Source organism: Nicotiana attenuata, chromosome 8 (assembly GCF_001879085.1).
Source record: "Nicotiana attenuata strain UT chromosome 8, NIATTr2, whole genome shotgun sequence".
Classification (NCBI taxonomy): domain Eukaryota; kingdom Viridiplantae; phylum Streptophyta; class Magnoliopsida; order Solanales; family Solanaceae; genus Nicotiana; species Nicotiana attenuata.
This window is the reverse complement of record NC_031996.1, coordinates 656757-673076: the sequence shown is the minus strand read 5'-3', so window position 1 is coordinate 673076 and position 16320 is coordinate 656757. Positions and strand designations below refer to the sequence as shown.

Genomic DNA, 16320 nt, shown 5'->3' with positions numbered 1-16320 from the left:
GCGTACGAACGAAGAGACGACTACTTATTAGTTAGTAACTTACTAACGAAAGGTACGTTACGGAGGTAGTAGTTAGTTCGTCGTAGGTACGTTAACGAAGAGTTCCTGGCTTGGACCCGAAAGTAGCAGTCCATCACCTTGCAGTCAAAAATGGTGCTCGTCCTGTTAAACAAGCTCAAAGGCGTTTTAGGCCAGACTTGGTTCCCTTGATTGAAACAGAAGTTAACAAACTCATGGAAGCTGGATTTATCCGTGAAGTTAAGTACCCAACATGGGTTTCAAGTATTGTCCCTGTAAGGAAGAAAAATGGCCAGATTCGAGTGTGCGTTGACTTTAGGGATCTTAACAATACGTGTCCGAAAGATGAGTTCCCGCTTCCCATTCTAGAACTGATGATCGATGCTACTACTGGGTACGAGGCAATGTCATTTATGGACGGTTCGTCGGGTTATAACCAAATACGTATGGCACCAAAAGATGAAGAGCTTACTGCATTCCGTACCCCAAAGAGTATTTATTGCTACAAGCTAATGCCTTTTGGCTTGAAGAATGCTGGTGCTACTTCCCAAAGGGCTATGAAGAATATTTTCGACGATCTTCTCCACAAGAATGTCGAATGCTATGTTAATGACTTGGTGGTGAAATCAAGAGAGAAGGGCGACCACATGAAAGACTTGAGGATGGTATTTGAATTGCTCCGAAGATACCAACTTAGGATGAATCCATTGAAATGTGCCTTTGGAGTTACTTCTAGAAAGTTCCTTGGTTTCATTGTCCGACATCGAGGGATCGAAATTGATCAAGCCAAAGTGGATGCCATTTTGAAAATGCCTGAGCCTCGAGATATCCATGAATTGAAAAGTCTGCAAGGAAAGCTAGCATACCTTAGAAGATTCATATCAAACCTGGCTGGGAGGTGCCAACCATTTAGTCGCCTCATGAAGAAAGGCTTTCCTTTCAAGTGGGACCAAGCTTGTAGCAATGCCTTCGAAAGTATCAAAACCTACTTGATGAAGCCTCCAGTTTTAGCAACTCCTATACCTGGAAAGCCATTGATACTATACATTGCGGCGCAGGAAAGGTCTGTTGGAGCACTGTTGGCCCAAGAAAATAGTGAGGGGAAAGAAAAATCTCTTTACTACTTGAGCAGGATGATGACACCTAACGAGTTGAATTATTCGCCAATTGAAAAGTTGTGTTTGGCGCTAGTCTTCCCAATTCAAAAGTTGAAGCACTACTTTCAAGCTCATGTTGTCCGTCTTGTTTCTAAAGCACATACCATCAAGTTCGTGATGTCAAAACCTGTTCTAAGTGATCGACTAGCGAGATGGTACCTCCAATTTCAACAATTCGAGATTTTGTACATCCCTCAAAAGGCTGTAAAAGGACAAGCATTGGCAGACTTCTTGGCAGATCATCCGATACCTGATGACTGGGATCTAACTGATGAACTACCTGATGAGGACGCAATGGTCGTTGAAGTTCAACCTCCATGGAAGATGTACTTTGATGGTGTTGCGCATCGTGGGGGAGCCGGGGCTGGCGTAGTATTTGTCACTCCCCAAGGTGAAGTCTTGCTCTACTCCTTCACCTTGACACAACTCTGTTCCAACAATGTTGCTGAGTATCAAGCATTAATACTTGGGCTTGAAATGGCCGTTGATATGAAGCAATTGCAATTGCAAGTCTTTGGTGACTCCCAGTTAGTGGTCAATCAGCTTTTGGGTAGTTACGAGGTTAAGAAGCCTGAACTACGCCTATATCATGATTACGCTAAAAAGTTGATAGGGTGGCTCGGTGATGTGACTATTCAGCATGTGCCAAGGAAAGAAAATAAGAAGGCTGATGCTTTAGCTGCTCTAGCTTCATCATTAGCCCTGCCTGACCAAGCGCAAGTTACCGTCTGCCAAAAATGGGTAGTACCGCCGCCAAATGAGGCTGAAGGTGAAGAAAACGAACTCAAGCAACTTGTTGCTATTTTTGAAGTTAAGAAAGAAGAATGGCGACAACCCATTATCGATTACTTATGCTATGGGATACTTCCAGTAAATCCGAGGAGAAGGACTGAAATCCGTCGTCGTGCACCTCGCTTCCTTTACTACAAGGATACTCTATACAGAAGGTCGTTCGAGGGAGTACTCTTGCGATGCCTAGGAGAAGAAGAAGCTCTCCAAGCTTTGCAAGAGGTACATTCTGGGTATGCGGGTCACACCAGTCTGGACCAAAGCTCCACTTCCATTTAAAAAGGATGGGATATTATTGGCCAACGATGGTAAAAGATTACTTGGACTACGCTCGAAGATGCAAGGCTTGTCAATTCCATGCGAATTTTATTCATCAACCTCCTGAAGTGTTGCACCCGACTGTTGCATCCTGGCCATTTGACGCTTGGGGGTTGGATGTTGTTGGACCACTGCCAAAGTCCTCTGGTGGGAACCTATACATCTTGGCTGCAACTGACTACTTCTCAAAATGGGCTGAAGCTGTTGCTCTTAAGGAAGTAAAGAAGGAAAATGTTGCAAGTTTCATCCGAGTAAACATTATTTATCGCTTTGGCATTCCTCGTTACATAATAACGGATAATGGAAAGCCATTTGATAATAGGTTGATGAACAATATTTGTGATCTCCTTGGCTTCAAGCGACGTAACTCTTCGATGTACAATGCTGCCGCCAATGGTCTAGCTGAGGCATTCAACAAGACTCTATGCAACTTGTTAAAGAAAGTCGTCTCCAAATCCAAACGAGATTGGAATGACCGTATGGAAGAAGCTCTATGGGCATATAGGACGACTCACCGCACGCCAACACAGGCGACTCCTTATTCACTCGTTTATGGAGTCGAAGCCGTCTTGCCACTTGAGCGTCAAATACCTTCGTTACGACTGGCTATTCAAGAAGGGATCACTGATGAATAAAATGCTCGACTTCGATTAGCAGAGTTAGAAGCTCTTGATGAAAAGAGATTGGAAGCTCAACAGAGTCTTGAATGTTATCAAGCTCGATTATCTCGTGCCTTCAATAAAAGAGTTCGCCCGAGATCCTTTCAAGTAGGAGATCAAGTCCTTGCCGTACGAAGACCCATAATTACTTCCCATAAACCTGTAGGGAAGTTCACTTCAAAATGGGATGGGCCATATGTCGTACAAGAAGCTTACTCAAGTGGGGCTTACAAGCTGGTTGATGCAGATGGCATGAGAATCGGCCCCATCAATGGCAAATTCTTAAAGAAGTATTATCCTTGAAATTGCGACGCTCCTCGACGTACGAGCCTAAACTGCAAGTCATGACGCTCCTTGACGCACGAGCCTAAACTGCATGTTGCTACACTCCTGGCCCGCATGAGTCTAAACTGTGCACGGCCCCTTATATATAAACTAGGTACGGCCGTTAGGACGTAAAAAAAAAGTCCGCTAGGTTGAAAATCTCGAAAGAGGCAGCCTAGGCAAAATTTAGGATGTAAAAAAAAAAAAAAATCTACCCAGTCTGAACTACGGTATGACTTGATCCTCTCCATCGAGGTACGTAGGCAGCTTAGAGTTTCATTCTAAGTTCAGTCGCATAAGTTCAAAAGATACATATTGCCCCAATTGTTATTCGAACGAAGTATGAAGGAATGTAAGATCAAGCTGAAATGCCATCCTCCTACTGAACTTTGACCTCATTTGATTTAAAGGGGGCAACCCTCCATGGTAAATTGATATCTTCAATGGCCGATTTTAGGAGGATGTCAAGTATTTGAATTAAAGTCCAGGGATTCTCTATGTCTTCAGGTTCGCCAAACCTTCAAGTTTGTTGGTCTCCAAATCCGCCCTCTGCCTTAAAAAAAAGGGGGAAGAGAAGAGAGACATCAAAAGGAAACACAAGTATAAGGAAAAGATTGCTTGGCACAACGTTTCAAATTCAATGAGACTTGAACTCAAGATATTTGTGAGAATATGGCTCTTAAATTTCGATTGATGGCAAGTAAGACATCTTCCGATCTCGAGGCTTCCATACCAAGATATGAATTCTTGTGAGACTGCACAAATCTGGAATTGATGGCGTGGTGCAATGTAAAGTTGATTTCAAAATATTATCTGGGACGATTCTGAAGTTGTTTGATTCAGAATTTTGGATATGTTCTAGATCTTGAAGTCTAGTTTTCTTGAAATCAAACGGTTTGCAATTTTGATATTTCTACATCGAGATATTAATTTTTTGGTGAGACTGCGCAAATCTGGAATTGATAGCATGGTGCAATATAAAGTTGATTTCAAAATATTATCTGGGATGATTCTGAAGTTGTTTGATTGTGAATTTTGGATATGTTCTAGATCTTGAAGTCTGGTTTTCTTGAAATCAAACGGTTTGCAATTTCAATATTTCTACACCGAGATATGAATTTTTTTGGTGAGACTGCGCAAATCTAAAATTTTCAACATGGTGAAATCGAAAGTTGGTTTCAAAATATTATCCGGCGCGATTATGAAGGTTTTTGATTTTGAGTATTGGATATCTTTTAGATATTGAAGTCATCAAACGGTTCATTATTTGGACTCTCCCACGACAAGATATGAATCATTTGTTACAAGCACGTAAAGCTGAAAATCATGCGACTAAGATAAAAGTCGAACAATGTAAAGCAAAAGAGAAGCTGAAATATTTAAGCCCTCGAAGTCTCCAAGTTGAAGTCTTCAAGTGTATTCAAAGTTGAAGTCTTCAAGTCCGTCGGTCTTCAAGTTGAAGTCTTCAAATTCGCTGATCTTCAAGTTGAAATATTTAGGCCCTCCAAGTCTCAAAGTTGAAGTCTTCAAGTCCGTCGGTCATCAAGTTGAAGTCTTCAAATTCGCCGATCTTCAAGTTGAAATATTTAGGCCCTCCAAGTCTCAAAGTTGAAGTCTTCAAGTTCGTCGGTCTTCAAGTTTCAGTCTTCAAATTCGTCGGTCTTAAAGTTGAATTGTTTAAGCCCTCCGAATCTTCGAGTTGAAGTCTGCAAAGTTCGCCAAATCTTCAAAGTTTTCCAAGTGTTCAAGTCGATGTCGTCTTCGAGTTGAATCTTATAACTTTCCAATCTTAAGGTGGACATATGAGTCCCTTTGCACCTTAAGTTGGCCTCTTCGCGGGTTTGTCCTTAAAAAGAGCTATAACTTTCCAATCTTAAGGTGGACATATGAGTCCCTTTGCACCTTAAGTTGGCCTTGCCGAAAGTCGGGTCGTTTTGAGAGTAATCTCTCCGATAGTCAGGCCACATTGAGAGTAATCTCTCCGATAGTCGGGCCGTTTTGAGAGTAATCTCTCCGATAGTCGAGCCACATTGAGAGTAATCTCTCCGATAGTCGGGCAAGGATGAGTACTCATCCCCTCACAACCCAAGATTATCTTTTTCATGCACGGATCATCTCGTTGAACAAGAACATATCTTTCTCGCTTGGCCTAAAAAAAATGACAAAAGAAGAAAAGCACAAGAAAAGAAGAAGAAATTACCTTCTCGTCAATGCTTCCGAGTCCATAAAACTAGACTCAAGTGACTTGCAAATAATGTGAATGGATGTTTAACAAATACGAGCACGCGGGTTTATATAGACCTTTGAAAGAAGATGTTATAATGATGTTGTCGATGTGGGACTGTACTATTATCTCCTAAATAAAGTCAAAGTACATTTGCCATTCCCAGTAAAATTGGGCTAGCAAAGGCGGCGGTAATGAGCTGTTGTCAACGGGGACTCAAATTGTAGCCTTCAATACCAAATATTCTCTCCTAAAGGGATTTGGATAGTTGCGAGGCAGTGATACAGATGGTTTGGAATTGAGCTACGTGGCAAACTTATCTCAAGGCCTATTGACTTGCAAATTCTATAGGCTGAGCTGAATTATCTCAAGGCCAATTATTTTGCATGTACTGGAGGTCTACTATGCATATGACAATAATGGTTCTCAATTAAAAGAAAGAGTTTTCTTTGGCAAAGTCAAAATGAAATGTTAGCAAGCAATTACAACCGTACATGACTGAAGATTAGAAACTTTGGTGTTTCAAGTATTTGTATAATAATGTTTTTTTTTAAAAGAGAAGGAATGATGCTTCGATATTACTTCAATCCTTGTCTTCAATATTCATCAAAAAAAATATGTATTTTGTCAAGTCTTGAAGTAGGGGGCATTTGTAGGCATATAAATTTTATTAAAATTAAATCCTTAAAATAATTTGGATTATATTATAAATTCAAGATATATTGGTCCAAATAAATATTATGGGCTAATATAATTGAATTAATTATATAAGTCCAATATATATGGATTAAATAAATAAGTCTTAATCTATTGGGCTAGCCTATTTAATTGGGCTAAAGTAATGAGCCCACTTCATTAAGCCCAAGATGACATCTTCCTAGAGGCCCAGTTTGGTGCCACGTGTCAAATAACGTGGCGCGCCAAGTCAAGCGGAAGAGCCAATAGGACCATGCCACGTGTCAAATGACAAGGCATGTCCAGTCACACTAAAAGGCCAATGAAATCGCGCCATGTGTGCAAGTGACATGTTCTGGCCAATCAAATGCGGCCATGTCACACTTCAATTTGATTGGTCGGAAAGAGTTTGTTCTTATCACAACTCCTCCCTTCCACAACTATAAATAGGGGTCTTCATAACTCAGAAAAGGGACCAGAAGACGTAACAAGAAGCAAGAAAGAGCTCATGGATCAAACACTGCAAATTCCTCCACAAGTTTCAAGCTTCAAGCAATCAAGTTCAAGTTCAAGAACGAAGAACAAATCAAGTATTCAAGCTCAAGAAGGAAGAACAATTCAAGTATTCAAGATCAAGAACAAAGTCAAATCAAATACAAGGCGTTCAAGATCAAGGCTACTTGTTCATGATAAAATTCGTGGCAACAATCAAATTGTTCGCGACGGATAAATCAAATTCAAATTCAAGATCAAGCTCAAAGGCCCTTGAATTAATACTGAGAAAGTAGAATCAGAGGATTCATAGAGATTGTAACGCTCATATTATTTGAAATAAAATACTACGATTGTTGCGATATTTTCGGTCTTGATTTTATTTTCTTGACGTAAATTTATTGTCTACACATGGCATTGTATTAAAATATTCAACAATAAAGATAATAAAATCACATAAAATAAATATTATTAATAAGCCATAATGAAAATAAACATAATCTATAGTTACTAAGTTGCTAAAATACGTACGACTAATAAGTACCGTTGAGCTGAGCATGTGTTATGTTATGATGATTAATAAACCATGATTAACCATGTGAAAGAACCAGGTTTCATGTTTCAGGATAATATGCTACTTGGTGTGTAGGAGTGAGATGTAGCTGATAAATGAACCAGGTTCGTAGCAGACTAAAGTATAAGGCTGATCAGACACATGATATCAGAATACTTGTGTAAGTTGGATTCCTCAAGAAATTACATCCGTACTCTACAAGGGATACATTAATTAAGAGGAGTATGTGGTCAAAAGGAATTTTATAAATAGAAGGTTGAAGAGTTGAAAACAAATAAGAAAACCAAATCAAAATAGGAGAGGTTTTTCTTAATCGAAATATTCTAAGTTTTGGAGTATTAATTGAAGAAAATTTTTGGCCAACTTTGCAACACTAATTGAGACTTTTTGTCACAGTTTAAGGTTAATGCTATTGAGAGATATCACATAGAATTACTCCAGGCAATGACAATCAAGGCAAGAAGATACTCTTGAAGACTTAAGCTTTTCAACTTAAGAACATGTTCCAGCAGACGAAACAGTTGAAGTTCTTTAGTTTTTAGATTGAGTCAAATCTTCTAAATTGTAACCTATTTGCTTTTGAGAAATGTAATCATAGGTTAGTACAGAAACTTCGAGTTTTGTTAGCTTCCTAGGCTAGAGTTAGTTTGGGAAGGGGTAACTACAATTTAGTTGATTGTAGGGGTTTTGGTACCAGAGTTGATCCAATTGGTTATAGAGTTGTAACCTAAAACTGCCCATTGAAGTTTACTGAAATTTGAGGAAATCCTACCGGGGGTGTGTCGTAGTTTTCACTCCCTTGAGCAAAGAGGTTTTTCACGTAAAAATCTCTGTATCATTTAATTTTCATAATTATTTATGATCTTTGGGTTTTTTGAAATCACGAAAATCAAATAAGACGTAATTAAACCCCGTTCTTGTGAAATAGATTTTTTCTCTCTCTAGAATGAAATTCCCTCTCAGTGAAAGCTGAAAATGACGAGGAAATCGAAAGCTAGAGGAGGAAGACAACAGAGTCAGGAGAGTGTTCAACAATCATTCAATGCTAGAATTGGAGTTCCGAACTCAACTGATGCGAAGAAAACTCGAAGTATCAACGTACTACAAGGAATCACTCCGTTAGAGTTAAATAATGCAGCAATGGAACAGGAAACACCAGTGAAGCTCATGCATGGAGGTGAGATGGAGCACAATTCATCAGGAAAACAGTCATGGGCAGATGTAGCGGAGAAGGAAGTAGAACATAAAGGTACGTTGGGAGTAGAACCTCAAATTGAACCTAAAATGAGGCTATGGAGCAGAATTGTGGCTAATAGTCCTGATGTAGATGAATTAGAACTGAAAACAAATGAATCTACAAAATAAAATGTCAAAATAACCATGGAGGATATCAAAGAGGAAGTAGAATATTGGAGTAATGCAGTAATCTGTTATGTACTGGGATCTAATCCACCTCCGGTAGTTATGAATGGCTATTTTCATAGAATCTGAGGGAAATTGGGAATAGACAAGGTAGCTCAAGTTAACAGAGGTTTATTTTTGGTTAGATTTACACAAGCTGAAAGTAGAATGAAGGTGTTGGAAGAGGGAGTCCAGATGTTCAACAAAAAGCCTGTCATCATAAAGCCATGGTCACCAGATATAGACACTAGAAAGGATTCGTTCAGTACTGTGCCAATTTGGATTAGGTTCCCTGGTTTGGACATTAAGTATTGGGGGAAAACTGCATTGATAAAAATTGCAGGATTAGTAGGGAAACCTCTAAAAGCAGATAGAGCAACTACATGGAAGGAAAGAATGACATTTGCAAGAGTGTTGGTGGAAGTTACACTTGATCACCCTTATCCTCAAACTATAATGTTTGAAATGAAGTTGGGAAAATTGTGGAGCAAAGGGTGCATTATGAGTGGAAGCCAACATTATGCAAGGAGTGTAACAATTATGGGCATGAGGTGACAGAATGTAGGAAGCATATTCAAATCGAAAAACAGGTAGCAAACAAAAAAGAGTGGGAGGAAGTACAAAACAGTGCAGAAAAAGATGTAATCCAGAATAAGGTAGGGACTGAAGAAGGGAAGCAAAGACAGACTGAAAAAGAACAGGTAGTAACTGGAAGCCATCAAGATAATAGAAGAGAAGGAAAGAAGGCTATATACATACAAAAAGGAAGCAGGGCACAAAGAGGGAAAGATGTTCCTGGGAGCAGTATAAACCTAGGAAACTCTTTTGGGGCATTGGGAGAGAATAGTAGTATGATGCTGATGGAGCAGGAGAAGGAGAGGCTGAGCAAACAGGTGCAGGCTGTAGAAGGAGAACACATATTGGGGAAGGGGGGGAGCCTACCCCAAGAAAATGGATAGTAGGATTTTGGAATACCAGGGGTCTTAATAGACTAGCTAAGCAGGAAGAAGTAAACTTATTTCTGCAGCAGTGTGAGGTTAGTCTGTTTGGACTCTTGAAAACTAAGATTAAGAGAAGAAATGCTCTCAAAGCTTCTCTTAATCTGTGTAATGGATGGTCTCTGACTAATAACTTAGGAGCTCATCCGGGGGGTAGAATTTGGATAGTATGGAAGCCAACAATTATATGCAGGTGCAAGTTGAGTTTGTGTCAGCACAAATGATACACTGTGAAGTAACTCATAGAGGTACTGGAATGACTATTTCTGTTTCTATGGTATATGGATTCAATGATCCAGCCTTAAGAAGGACTCTATGGCAAGAAGTGAGAAATATTAAGAATAATATAAAGGGACCTTGGGCATTGATGGGAGATTTTAATTGCGTGCTGAACAAAGAAGATAGGGTAGGAAGACCTGTTACTATGGCTGAAATAAGAGAATTCAGAGAATGTATAGGTGAGTGTGGTCTGCAGGAGCTGAGATCATCTGGGGCATTCTATACATGGAATAACAAACAAGAAGGGGAGGATAGGGTATACAGCAGAATAGACAGGGTATTAGTCAACATTGACTGGATTATAACATTACCAGTCTCAGAAGTGCACTATATGAATGAAGGGTTGTTTGACCACTGTCTAGCTATAATAAACTGGGACAAGGGGAAAAGAAATGCTAGAAGTCAATTTAAGTACTTCAATATGTGGAAAATGGCTAGTGATTTCAAGGAAAGAGTTAAACAAAGCTGGGAAAAGAGGATAGAAGGTATTAAAATGTTCAAAGTCATTGGCAAAATGAACAGACTGAAGGCAGTGTTGACAAAGCTGAATAAAGAAAGATTTGCTGAGGTTGAAAGGAAAGCTGATCAAGCCTTAGAAGAACTAAAGAAATGTCAAGCAGTACTGCAGCAAGATGGTAGGAATAAAGGGTTGATTGAAAGTGAAATTCAGCTAACAAAAGAGTGTAGGATGTGGGGAGAAGCTAGGGACACATATCTAAGACAGAAAAGTAGAATGCAATGGCTCACTAAAGGGGATCAAAATACAAAATTCTTTCATAGTGCAATAAAAGAGAGGAGAAACATGAATAGAATTTTCTCAGTGGTAGATACTCAAGGGGTTGCTAGAAGAGATACAGAAGAGGTCTCCCAAGCTTTTATAGAGTTTTATGAAAAGCTACTTGGGGAGAAAAATGAGAACAGGAAGAATGTATGCAGTGAACTTGTTAGAAAGGGTCCAATTCTGTCATAGGAACAAAGGGACTGGCTTATATGAGATTACTAGGTAGAAGATGTCAAGGCAGCAGTTTGGTCGATAGTAGGGGATAAAGCACCAGGGCCAGATGGATACACAAGTCAATTTTTCAAGGACTGCTGGGAGATTGTTAACAAGGATGTGGTAGAAGGGGTACTGAAGTTTTTTAAAAAAGGAAGCATGCAGAAGAGTTTAAACACAACAAGAATTACATTAGTTCCAAAGAGCAGCCATGCAGAACTAGTGGGTGACTACAGACCAATAGCCTGTTATAATACACTGTTCAAGGTATGAGATTGAAGGGGGTACTACCAGGAATCATATCAGCAAATCAGAGTGCTTTTGTGGCAGGTAGAAGTATAGTGCAAAATGTCCTAATATGCCAAGACCTTGTCAGATTATACAATAGAAAAGCATCGGTAAGAAGCTGCCTTATAAAGATAGATTTAAGGAAGGCGTATGATACGGTGGAATGGGATTTTGTTCGTGAGATGCTACATGTCCCACACAAATTCATCCATTGGATTATGCAGTGTATTACAACTACCAGGTACTCAATAGCACTTAATGGAGGAGTTTATGGGAACATTGAAGGGAAGAGGGGTTTAAGACAAGGAGACCCAATTTCACCCTTAATATTTGTCATTTGTATGGAATATTTTACAAGAATTATGCAGCAAGTAACTACAATACAGGGATTTGAGTTTCACACAAAGTGTAGAGGGCTAAAACTGAATCACTTGTGTTTTGCTGATGATGTGCTACTATTCTGCAAAGGAGAAATGGCATCAGTGATGTTGATGTTAAGGGGATTGGCTGCATTTTCAGAAGCTACAGGATTGAGAACAAATGCAGCCAAATCAAACATATATAGTGCAAACATGAATGAGCAAGACCTGGTTGACCTGTGTGATCTGACTGGTTACAAAAGAGGTACTCTGCCTTTTAGATATCTGGGAGTGCCAATTTCAGCAAAAAAAAAAAAATCTCAAGTGTGGACTGTGAAATGCTGGTAGATAAAATGTGTACTCGAATCAAGAGTTGGGGTTCAAGAAACTTGTCCTATGCTGGGAGAGTGTTACTGATAAACTCAGTGTTATTGCATATTCATACATATTGGTCCTCCATTTTTATTCTTCCAAAGAAGGCATTAAAGAACATTACTGCTATCTGTAGGAACTTTCTATGGGATGGGAAAGTAAATACAAATAGAGTTCCATTAGTTGCATGGGATCTTATTTGCAGGCCTAAAATAGAGGGGGGACTTGGGATCATTGACTGTGAAACTTAGAATCAAGCAGCTATAGCCAAATATGTTTGGAATATAGCTAAGAAAGCTGATAATCTGTGGGTGCAATGGGTGAATCACATATACTTAAAGAAGAGGGAATGGTGGCAGTACAAACCACCACAGGATAGCAGTTGGTACTGGAAAAAGATATGCTCTATTAGAGATTAATTTGCTGCAGGATATGTGCAACAAGACTGGTTGGCAATTAATGGAAAATACACAATAAAAAGTGGGTATAGCTGGAAACAAGGAAGAAGAGAGAAATGGGAGAGTAGTAGATGGGTGTGGAGCAGAAACAACATCCCAAAGCATAGTTTCATTTGCTGGTTAGCTATGCACAGAAGATTTCTAACGAGAGAAAGGTTGGCCAAGAAGGGGATATGCCAAGAGGATCATTGTGTTACATGTGGGGAGACAACAGAAACGATAGAACATCTAATTTTTTAATGCAATTACTCAAAGAAATGTTTAATTGGGATACTGGAATGGCTAGATATGGGAATACAACAATACAGATTGGAAGGATTGTGGAGAAGAATGACAATGAAGAAAAGGGGCAAAGCATGCAGCACAATCATAAGCGCAGTATTGGCAGCAACTATATATCACATATGGAAAGTCAGAAATGATGCATTGTGGAATCATAAAGTCCCAAAACCGCATAAGGTAATAAGCAATGTAAAAGAGGAATGCAGGATGAAAATGTAAGGAATCATGGAGAGGAAATCAACATCAAAAAGACAGAGATTATGGATAAAGAATTTACTGTAAATGCTAGATGAATAGATAGGTTACTATGTGGAAATAGTATAGAAACATAGAAAGAAGTAAAATAGATGGAGGAACTATGTGTATAACTGAGTTCGTTTGTGGTGATTAATAAAGATTATCTCTTTCACCAAAAAAAAAACCCTGTTCTTGTGTCCAACTAAAATAACAGCTACATTAGACATTGATCAATCTTGATAAGAATGATCATAATGGGAACATTACAACTTTAGAGGTTTGTTATCACATAGAACATTAGAAACAATATTAACAAACAATTCACATTAGAAAAGTTCAGAAAATTAAGGAATGTATGGTAAACTTACATATTGAGAGTCAATATCCAATTTTAAAACTGATCATCAACTTGTTTTATACTAGTAGTATATAATAAATATTAATCTCTAGGCAGATTATTCAAGACTATAGACACATTAACAGAGGCTCTAGGCACTGACAACAATCCTAGAGTCGCTGCTGCTCCTAGTGTTAAACAACCATCACTGCACTGGATTTCTAGCTTCTGCAACACAGATGCATTCTTTATTATATTAATCACAAGTCTGATTTCACGCTCTTTTCCAGTAAAACCACTAATCCGCACCAATCTCAGATGATGAGTAAGACAATCTACCAATTCTTTGCTTTCCCAAAACCAATGCTCCTGAGGCAGAACGGCTTTAGAATCTCGAATCTTGTCAGCCTGCATCAGAAGCTAAAGTCAGCGAGTTCAGAAATAGTGTGATCCAATCTTATAATACCATTTTTTTGGTCATATATAAAAAAAAAGGCAGCCCGGTGCACTAAGCTTCCGCTATGCGCAGGGTCTGGGGAATGACTGGACTACAAGGGTCTATTGTACGCAGCTTTACTCTGCATTTCTGCAAGAGCTGTTTTCACGGCTTGAACCCATGACCTCCTGGTCACATGGCAGCAACTTTACCAGTTACGCGAATTATCCCTTTCTTTTTGGTTATATATATAGATCATTCAAGTTGAAAGTGGTATGTTCTATCAAACAAACAGAACTCGTCATAAATCCATCCACATTAGTCCCAAAAAAAAGCAGTTCGGTGCACTAAGCTTCTGCTATGTGCGGGTTCTGGGGAAGGACCGGACCACAATGGTCTATTGTACACAACCAGTGGTGGACCCAGGATTTTGTGCAAGCGGGTTCAATCTTAGAAGTACATAACTTTAGTCGTAAAACAGTAGTTGTCAAGTGGGTTCAAATAAAATATTTATAAAAAATTTACGCAGCTTTAATAGTAATTTATATATATACACAATATTATTTTTTAATAGTAACTGAACCCGCTTGCCACCACGTGCGTCCGCCACTGTACACAACCTTACCCTACATTTCTACAAGAGGCTGTTTTCACAGCTCAAACCTGTGATCTCCTAGTCACATAACAGTAACTTTACCAATAACGTCAAGGCTCCCTTCTCCGTCTAAATTAGTCTATAATCTATAAATATACAAACCTGATTAGTGATATCAAGCGTTTGAAGATGGCTCCAATTCCTGAAGACGTAGCTAAGCACAATGTGGTCACTCATGTTGTTCAAGTCTAAGCCGGTGCATAACACACGCACCCCAATGAATGGGATTCCGTTCTTATAGCGTTTATAATCTCGGTACTGCATCCAATAAACAAATGAATATATATATGTCAATCATGGTTCAAAGTAGGGGCGAAGCTACATTCTCGTAAGCGTATTGATCACCCTTCGTCGAAAAATTATATTGTGTATATAGGTAAACTATTAGATTTTAAAGTTATATAACATATATCGGACATCCTTTATCGAAGAACTTTTTTCACTTTTTAAAAATTTGAATGCCCTTGGAAAAATTTCTAACTTCGTCGCTACTGGTTCCAAGACCTCTTTTTTTTTTTTTTCCGAACAATTTGACTTACTTATTACAATATGTTTAGCCAAGCTTCTGAGAAGTCACAAATATTTTTATTTTATTTTTAAAAAGTGCTTATTGTTTGAGCAAGGTATTTATCTTAGGCGTTGAGGTGTTTGGCCAAACTTTTTAAGAAAAAATTAAATGCTTTTGAGTGGTAGCGATAGCTGTTTTTTCAGAAGATGAAAAAAGTAGCTTAGCTTTTTCCAAAAGCACTATTAGAATCTTGATCAAGCACAAATTACTGGTCTAATATTTTTAAAATTAATTAGTCAAACTCAAACTGTTACTCTCTTAAATTACTTCTACGAACAACAACAACAACAACAACAACAACCGAGTGGAATCCCACATGTGGAATCTGAGGAGGGTGGTGTGTACGCACACCTTACCCCTGCCTATGAAGGTAAAGAGGCTGTTTCCGAAAGGCCCTCGGCTAAACTGTTACTCTCTTAAATTACTTCAACGAAAGCGGAAAAAAAGGAAACACTTTTCAAAATAAGCAGATTTTGGAAGTTTGACCAAACAGAAAAACTTACCGGCCTCAAACCAGTGCACCACTCTAGCAGATCATTGTTGTCTGTCTGGACGACCCGAAGGTTCGGACAATCAATATGTGATACTTCAGAGGAGTAAGAGGAAGGTTGAAACACCAACTCAGTCAGACCTTCAGATACTGAAGTAAACTTCATTATTATATCAACATCTTTAATCTCTACTATATTGAGTTTGTTGTGTTGAATGTCAATATTAAGCTTGGTACAACGACAAATAAGACTCAAATTCTCCAATGAAGAACAATTATGAACAATGCCTTTTAGGGTTTCACTGTCTAAATAGACAGCAATGAGTTTTAGGGTTTTAACATTGACACAACCTTCAAATGGCGAAGCCTCATTCAATACATATTGATCTAGCTCCACCACTTGAAGAAATCTACCATGGAATATGTTAGGGATATAGTAGATATGCCCTAGATCCAATATCATATTTGATGATTTGAACATATTTTTGCGAACGTCATTTGATATAATATATATGGCATTTGATATTCTTATCATTATTATTAATAGCTTGATTAATATGATAAGGTCCTTGATTAAATTTTGAGATTTGTCATCGTGATAGGGATCATGATAATGAGAGCAAAGTCTCTTACAATTTAATCTGAATTTGTTCTTGATCGTAGGATTATTAATCTGGACATTAGTAATCCGTTAGATCAATATTTATGTGGTCGTCTTTATGGGATAAAGATTAGTTGATCTCATTAACTAAATCACATAGATAGATGATGCATATAGAGATATGATCATTGAGCCGACTCATTGGATATTTGTTACTGGACCTAATAGTGACTTTATGCTGTGTTGCAGCCACTGGGCTCCAGGACGAGCCCAAACGAAAACGTAAAAAGGTTAAAACTTACGTGCAACACCATAAACCTGACCAAAGCAGATCT

General features: G+C 38.6%; 1 protein-coding gene across 1 annotated transcript; it reads left to right on the top strand.

Moving 5' to 3' along the window:
* On the top strand, positions 8206-12801 carry LOC109231421. The gene is made up of 8 exons (XM_019397084.1): positions 8206-8479; positions 8738-9162; positions 9222-9524; positions 9823-10836; positions 10912-11034; positions 11184-11814; positions 12351-12534; positions 12666-12801. Exons 1-8 carry the CDS (start codon positions 8206-8208, stop codon positions 12799-12801), a joined length of 3090 nt encoding a protein of 1029 aa, XP_019252629.1.

Bases quoted from the DNA above. Each gene is read 5' to 3' on its own strand.
- LOC109231421 (XM_019397084.1), top strand. From the start codon at position 8,206: ATGACGAGGAAATCGAAAGCTAGAGGAGGAAGACAACAGAGTCAGGAG. The intron at 9,163-9,221 runs GTAACAATTATG...ATCGAAAAACAG, and splicing joins GCCAACATTATGCAAGGAGT to GTAGCAAACAAAAAAGAGTG. The intron at 11,035-11,183 runs GTACTGAAGTTT...ATGAGATTGAAG, and splicing joins ACAAGGATGTGGTAGAAGGG to GGGGTACTACCAGGAATCAT.